General features: G+C 52.5%; 1 protein-coding gene across 1 annotated transcript; it reads left to right on the top strand.

Moving 5' to 3' along the window:
• The first annotated feature begins 3474 nt into the window (after positions 1-3474).
• tmem109 (transmembrane protein 109) lies at positions 3475-7920 on the top strand. The gene is made up of 3 exons (XM_075464249.1): positions 3475-3784; positions 4606-4708; positions 6833-7920. Exons 1-3 carry the CDS (start codon positions 3587-3589, stop codon positions 7204-7206), a joined length of 675 nt encoding a protein of 224 aa, XP_075320364.1. The 5' UTR covers positions 3475-3586; the 3' UTR covers positions 7207-7920.
• The last annotated feature ends 328 nt before the right edge of the window (positions 7921-8248 follow it).

Here is an 8248-nt window from a genome sequence, read left to right as displayed (position 1 = left end):
CAGACACCCTGCAGCCACCTTGCAGCCACCCTGCAGCAGACACCCTGCAGCCACCCTGCAAACACCCTGCAGTAGACACCCTGCAGCAACCCTGCAGCCACCCTGCAGACACCCTGCAGCAGACACCCTACAGCCACCCTAAAGACACCCTGCAGACACCCTAAAGACACCCTAAAGACACCCTGCAGACACCCTGCAGACACCCTGCAGCAGACACCCTGCAGACACCCTTCAGACACACTGCAGCCACCCTGCAGACACCCTGCAGCAGACACCCTGCAGCAGACACCCTGCAGCCACCCTGCAGACACCCTAAAGACACCCTAAAGACACCCTGCAGACACCCTGCAGACACCCTGCAGACACCCTGCAGCAGACACCCTGCAGACACCCTTCAGACACACTGCAGCCACCCTGCAGACACCCTGCAGCAGACACCCTGCAGCAGACACCCTGCAGACACACTGCAGCAGACACCCTGCAGCAGACACCCTGCAGACACACTGCAGCAGACACCCTGCAGCAGACACCCTGCAGCAGACACCCTGCAGACACCCTGCAGCCACCCTGCAGCCACCCTGCAGACACCCAGCAGCAGACACCCTGCAGACACCCAGCAGCAGACACCCTGCAGACACCCTGCAGATACCCTGCAGCCACCCTACAGACACCCTGCAGATACCCTGCAGCCACCCTACATCCACCCTGCAGCAAACACCCTGCAGACACCCTGCAGACACCCTGCAGATACCCTGCAGACACCCAGCAGCAAACACCCTGCAGACACCCTGGAGACACCCTGCAGCAGACACCCTGCAGCCACCCTGCAGCAGCCACCCTGCAGCAGACACCCTGCAGCCACCCTGCAGCAGCCACCCTGCAGCAGACACCCTGCAGACACCCTACAGACACCCTGCAGATACCCTGCAGACACCCTGCAGACACCCAGCAGCAGACACCCTGCAGATACCCTGCAGCCACCCTACATCCACCCTGCAGCAAACACCCTGCAGACACCCTGCAGATACCCTGCAGACACCCTGCAGCAGACACCCTGCAGCAGACACCCTGCAGACACCCTGCAGACACCCTGCAGACACCCTGCAGCAGACACCCTGCAGACACCCTGCAGATACCCTGCAGACACCCTGCAGACACCCTGCAGCAGACACCCTGCAGCAGACACCCTGCAGACACCCTGCAGACACCCTGCAGACACCCTGCAGCAGACACCCTGCAGCCACCCTGCAGCAGCCACCCTGCAGACACCCTGCAGCCACCCTGCAGCAGACACCCTGCAGCAGACACCCTGCAGACACCCTGCAGCAGACACCCTGCAGACACCCTGCAGCCACCTTGCAGCCACCCTGCAGACACCCTGCAGCCACCCTGCAGCAGCCACCCTGCAGCAGCCACCCTGCAGCCACCCTGCAGCAGCCACCCTGCAGCCACCCTGCAGCAGACACCCTGCAGCAGACACCCTGCAGCCACCCTGCAGCAGCCACCCTGCAGCCACCCTGCAGCAGACACCCTGCAGCAGACACCCTGCAGCCACCCTGCAGCAGACACCCTGCAGCAGACACCCTGCAGCAGACACCCTGAAGACACCCTGCAGCAGATACCCTGCAGATACCCTGCAGATACCCTTCAGATACCCTGTAGATACCCATGGTATCCATCTCTTGATTGAGTTTTGTTTCAGGTTCAACATCGTGCTGGATTAACCCGTGAATAGATTAAATTTTGATAAAACTTGAGCGTGTCCGTGTTGTATTGGGTTAAGGCTGAAAGTCTGTATCTCTGCAACCAGTTAATCCTGCTTTCATCTGCGCTGGTTAATAACAAGATCTGTAAAAAAACATTTGCCATCTTTTAAATCATTTTCTTTTTTCGGATTCCAGAGACAATGTTGAACTAATTGTTAAAGTTTAGCAACGAAACAGTAAAAAACATCACCATATATCAGTTGGAAAACGTAATGTGCCGTTTCCAACTGAAAAGAAAAGTCTTGAAACGGTTTTCTTATCAATAGAAGGATTAAAGGGTTAGTTCGCCATTTTGCACATTAAGCCCTGTTTTTAGGTAGCCTGGGTGCCAGCCGAACTTAGCCCCGCCCATAAAAGTTTTGGTCAGGAAGTTCGGTCTGGCTCTGCTCAGTTGGGAAATCATTATGCCCGACCAAGAATTGGTCGGACCAATCAGATTGCCAGGGCGGGCTTTATACGATGATGGACAGATGATCAACAGGGACATTATCGACTACGTCACTAAAGAGCTGAACATGGCTGCCGCTGGAGAGCTAGGGCGTGTAGATTCTGCCATCGAGTCTGTTCTACAGGCTCTCCACATTGCATTCATTTTGAAAGACGAACAGAGGAACGCGATAAAGGCTTTTATCGATAGAAAAGATGTTTTTGCCGTCCTTCCTACCACAAGTGTGTGTCGCTTAATCTACGTCACATACTACGTTGCTCTGATTGGTTGTAGGTCTATCCAATTGAGCGAAGAGGCATTTTTTCTCCTGGTTCGGTTGAAACACGCCCCATACTCAAACCTCTATCGAGCGGTATCAGACTCACATTCTGACTAGAATCGTGAGTATGACGTAGTCAGGCTAGTTTTTAGGTAGTCTGGGGTGAATTATAGATGTTCTGATCACAATTTGGACACTTGGTGCTGAACGGAGCATTTAGGTATCCACTGCTGCAGCCCACCCACCTTTGCATTGAGTCAATGACCACTCAAGCAAACAATCATAAAACGGCATTAAACTTTCGTTTGAAAAGACATGGAACTCACCGTGTGGTCAGTGGTGGACAGCGATACGTTGGCTCGAAAATCAAGTCAATTTATCGAAATTGACCCGAAAATCGCAGCGAAATGTGCCTTCTAACAGTTGTTTTAGCATTTGGTGGACCTATTTTTCCGGACACCGTTGAATAGCAGCAGCAAGACATCCAGCCACTAGGTGGCGATAGTGCGTTGTTTGTGTACAATACAAATCAATGAAGACGGACAATAATGGTAATATAACTTCTCTGGAAGCGTATTTCGCGGTGATTTTCGAGCCAACGTATCGCTGTCCACCACAGACCACACGGTGAGTTTCATGTCTCTGCAAACGAAAGTTTAATGCCGTTTTATGATTGTTTGCTTGAGTGGTCATTGACTCAATGCAAAGGTGGGTGGGCTGCAGCAGTGGATACCTAAATGCTCCGTTCAGCACCAAATGTCCAAATTGTGATCAGAACATCTATAATTCACCCCAGACTACCTAAAAACAGGGCTTAATGTGCAAAATGGCGAACTACCCCTTTAATCAGAACCTTCAGCAAAACATCATTCTCATTCCTGCACTTTGGCCATTCTTCAGGAGACTCACGTGGCCTGTACGTCAGAAACGTGAATCGTGCAGAGGCGGGAAGTTGTCATTGACACTTCCTCAGTCTGGCCACAAGGTGGCGAACATCACTGTTCATTCATAGCGTGCTTTTCCACATCCTGTTGGAAAACTTTGTGCTGGCTGCCAACCTGCAGCTACTTTGACTTGTTTCGGGGGTGTTTCCGGAGCTGAAGTGTTCTCAGAATGTTTAGTCACACCAAACTAAAGCTTCTGAGCGGCCTTTATATGTTCAGCTTGTTGGTGTTTTCTGTTTCGGGGGAGTTGGACAGTCGCTCCGGTTTGATTCAGGAGCTCCGGGAAGCTGTGAGTGGCCTGGCTGAGGAGGGCAGAGCCTTCCTGGGAAGGCTGGCGGAGGAGCAGACGGTGCTGTCGGTGCAGAAGGTCAGAGATGTTAGCTCTCATTTAAACAGCATGGAAGTTATCTGGAACAACTCAGTAAACCTGAACAAACAGTGGATATTAATGTGGTGTGAACAAGTCAAGCGCAGACATCCCAAGTTCCAAAAACTCATTTCAGGGAGATGCTTATCGAACTAGACATGGATATACTTTAGTATATTCTGCTGTAAAATGAGTCTCATATTTTCGTTTTTTACTCGAGGATTCACAGTTTTGAGCGGTAACTTAGGTGACTGTCAGAGAGTAAATCGAAGCCCTCCCACACCGAACGTTATTGGCTTATTTTGCTGACTAAACCAATCAGCGCGCCCTCTGACAAGCAGTCGCCCTGAACGCTCGTTGAACAGAGCATCGCTTTGGACAGACACGCACAGGTTTCTCACCTCTCCCCACACCCCTCTCTCTCGTGCCTGCGCAGTCGAAACGCGCATGGTGCACGAGTTATTGTATTGCCTGCACGCTCTCACTCGCATTGAAAAAAAAAAAGGACACGCCCTCGCATAGTCTAAAATCCGGGATATTTTATCCGACTCGCGGGCATCCGTGATTAACTATCAATATCAGGGAGACTCCCGGAACTTCCGGGAGACTTGGGATGTCTGCGTGCGTGCGTGTGCGCGCCGTGGAACATACTCCATTATTTAGATTTTCTGTCTTTACATGAACTACACAACGATAATCTCATGAGATTTGGCAGCAGCAGGTGCTCTGCTGGGCCTCAAGGAATGATGGGAAACTCGTCTCCCCCCTGCAGGCTCTTCTTCCTCGGTGTAACCTCGACTCCCCCCTGTCTCCCCCTGCAGGCCTTTTCTCAGGTCCTGGACGTAGTTGCAGAGGGTCTTGCTGGTGGTCTTAACATTCTGCTGCAGTATGTGTCCCACTTCCTTCATGCTGCTGGAGTTCAGGGTAAGGTAGCTTCATCATTAATCATTTTTCCTAATTATGCTAGTTAGTTAGCACGCTACATAAAAGTGACAGGGCCACATCTGAGCTCACATCTGGGCCCACATCTGAGCCCACATCTGGGCCCACATCTGGGCTCACATCTGGGCCCACATCTGTGCTCACATCTGGGCCCACATCTGAGCCCACATCTGTGCTCACATCTGGGCCCACATCTGAGCCCACATCTGGGCCCACATCTGAGCCCACATCTGTGCTCACATCTGGGCCCACATCTGAGCCCACATCTGGGTCCACATCTGGGCCCACATCTGGACCCACATCTGTGCCCACATCTGGACCCACATCTGTGCCCACATCTGGGCTCCACATCTGGGCCCACATCTGTGCTCACATCTGGGCCCACATCTGAGCCCACATCTGGGCCCACATCTGGGCTCACATCTGAGCCCACATCTGTGCTCACATCTGGGCCCACATCTGAGCCCACATCTGGGTCCACATCTGGGCTCACATCTGAGCTCACATCTCTGCTCACATCTGGGCCCACATCTGAGCCCACATCTGGGCTCACATCTGAGCTCACATCTCTGCTCACATCTGGGCCCACATCTGAGCCCACATCTGGGTCCACATCTGGGCCCACATCTGGACCCACATCTGTGCCCACATCTGGACCCACATCTGTGCCCACATCTGGGCTCCACATCTGGGCCCACATCTGTGCTCACATCTGGGCCCACATCTGAGCCCACATCTGGGCCCACATCTGGGCTCACATCTGAGCCCACATCTGTGCTCACATCTGGGCCCACATCTGAGCCCACATCTGGGTCCACATCTGGGCCCACATCTGAGCCCACATCTGTGCTCACATCTGGGCCCACATCTGAGCCCACATCTGGGCCCACATCTGAGCCCACATCTGTGCTCACATCTGGGCCCACATCTGAGCCCACATCTGGGTCCACATCTGGGCTCACATCTGAGCTCACATCTCTGCTCACATCTGGGCCCACATCTGAGCCCACATCTGTGCTCACATCTGGGCCCACATCTGGGCCCACATCTGGGCTCACATCTGAGCTCACATCTCTGCTCACATCTGGGCCCACATCTGAGCCCACATCTGGGTCCACATCTGGGCCCACATCTGGACCCACATCTGTGCCCACATCTGGACCCACATCTGTGCCCACATCTGGGCTCCACATCTGGGCCCACATCTGTGCTCACATCTGGGCCCACATCTGAGCCCACATCTGGGCCCACATCTGGGCTCACATCTGAGCCCACATCTGTGCTCACATCTGGGCCCACATCTGAGCCCACATCTGGGTCCACATCTGGGCTCACATCTGAGCTCACATCTCTGCTCACATCTGGGCCCACATCTGAGCCCACATCTGGGTCCACATCTGAGCCCACATCTGAGCCCACATCTGTGCTCACATCTGGGCCCACATCTGAGCCCACATCTGGGCCCACATCTGAGCCCACATCTGGGCTCACATCTGAGCTCACATCTCTGCTCACATCTGGGCTCACATCTGGGCTCACATCTGTGCATCGTAGGAGCATGAGCTCAACAGCTGTGTGAATGTGAAGCTGAGACATTCTAAAGGCCAGATAAGTACTGCGCCAGAGCAGCTCATTTCCATGTTTCCATGGCCTGAGCTGACTCACATGAGTCCAGCAGGGACTGAAGGTATGTCATCACCTTCCAGCCAGAAACCAGCGTCAGATATCAGTCTGCTGGGGGGCCACAAGGGGGGCTTTCAGAACCATCACTAGTGCCTTAACAGGAGTTTTTCTGATGCCACCAATTCAAATGGGTTCATTCAGAGGGCAGGCAGGGGGAACAGAACTGTGGATTTCTTCTTTAATTCAGGCCCTCTGCTCCTGGGCTTTGGATGTACAGTAATGTACAGTAGAGCATCATAACTGTTGTGTTTTCTCTGGTGCTGAAAATGCTTTTAAACACATGGTGACATGAAATGTTTGCATCATCTGACAGCAGAACTTTCTGTTGCTTTGTGTAGAACCCAGGTGGGCCGTTGGACCCTCAGAGTTCCACTCAGCCCTGCTTTCTGTGCTGTATTCAGTGTGTTTGCTCTTGTTTTTCAGTTGGCTTCCCTGTGAGAAAAGTGACCCCTGAGGGGCTGATCTTCGTGGCCCACTGGCTCCTGGTGGCTCTCATTTGCTACTGGCTGATCTCCTTTGCGCTCCAATTGGTTGCCTCCACCCTGAGGCGGGCTCTGTGGCTGTTGAAACTCGGAGTGGCTGTTGCCTGTTTTGGGCTCATCCTGAGTGACTACCGGGTGGGCACAGAGACCATGGCCATCCGGCTGGCGGTCCTGGTGTGCGTCTGCGTCCTTCTGGGAGTTGGAACCTCGAGCGGTTCTGTGGTGGCGGATAAAACGGCTCGATTGGAGGAGCAGGTGAAGATCCTTGAAAGGCGGCTAAGAGAAATGGAGAGATGGACTCGGACAGAGGAGTGAAGGGGCCAGCAGGGGCCACAGGTTCTACACAGCTCATCTTTTCAGTACTCATGATTTTTTTATTGAGGGGAAATATTTTTAAGCCTCAGTTGGACATAAATGAAACATAAATTCCATTTTCATCTTTGTGGATAGAATTTTAGATCTTAAACACCTCCAAATCTGCTGAAATGGAACAGACAGCTGAGGGGCTTCCTGGACCCCTTTATCTGGGTAATCCAGACTGAATCACCTGTTCTGTGTCTCAGCATTAACAAATGGAAGAATTCAGCGGAATTAAAACAGTTTGTGAACGCATTCGAATGGAGAAAGCAGCTGAGCATGCCAGCTCTGGGCGCAGGTCACCTGATCAGATCACCTGATCACCTAATGCTGAGGACATTCTGAGCTCAGCACCACCCTTTACTTACAGAGCTCCACCCGCTGGCATCATAGTTCAGAGGAGGAAACACGTTGAGCAGTTTCAGACTGACGAGAAGTGTTGTGTTCCAGCTCTGCTCCCAACAGCATGCTGTCATGTGTGTCGTGTATCTGTTCCTGTGCAGCTGCTGTGTGTCCCTACGCTGCTTATTATCCGTCTTCTGCACCATTTTTAATGCTTTGTTTCAAAGTCATGCAGATGGATGCAGTCATAAGCCAAAGATAGTAACTTTATTCTCAGAGAAACTGTTTTATACCACAATAAAAGCTGGTCCATTTCCCACCATGCTCCCACAGCTCCACGTCTTCTTTGTGTTTCTTCATGAATAAAAATTAAATGTCAGCAGCACTCACAATTTGTCCTCTGCTTTTAACCCATCCAGGTCGGCACCTGCTGACGCACACACACACACACACACACACCAACCTGGAGCAGTGGGCAGCCATTCACAGCGCCCGGGGAGGCCACAGGGCCCCCCCGAGGAGGCTGCAGGGGAAGGTTTCTTCCTCTGAACCATCCCAGGTGGTCCTTGGCTTTTAGGCTCATAATGCCCCCTAGAAAAGGGGATGTAGTGGCATATAAATGTGAGAGAATGAAACGTAGAACCAAAGCTACATTTCT

Source organism: Odontesthes bonariensis, chromosome 4, assembly GCF_027942865.1.
Source record: "Odontesthes bonariensis isolate fOdoBon6 chromosome 4, fOdoBon6.hap1, whole genome shotgun sequence".
Taxonomy (NCBI): Eukaryota; Metazoa; Chordata; class Actinopteri; order Atheriniformes; family Atherinopsidae; genus Odontesthes; species Odontesthes bonariensis.
Note: the sequence above shows the minus strand (reverse complement) of the source record. Positions and strands in the feature narration are given on the sequence as shown.

Coding starts and splice junctions, on each gene's coding strand:
- tmem109 (XM_075464249.1), top strand. CDS start 3,587: ATGTTTAGTCACACCAAACTAAAGCTTCTGAGCGGCCTTTATATGTTC. Junction 3,785..4,605: donor CGGTGCTGTCGGTGCAGAAG/GTCAGAGATGTT, acceptor CTCCCCCTGCAG/GCCTTTTCTCAGGTCCTGGA. Junction 4,709..6,832: donor TCATGCTGCTGGAGTTCAGG/GTAAGGTAGCTT, acceptor CTTGTTTTTCAG/TTGGCTTCCCTGTGAGAAAA.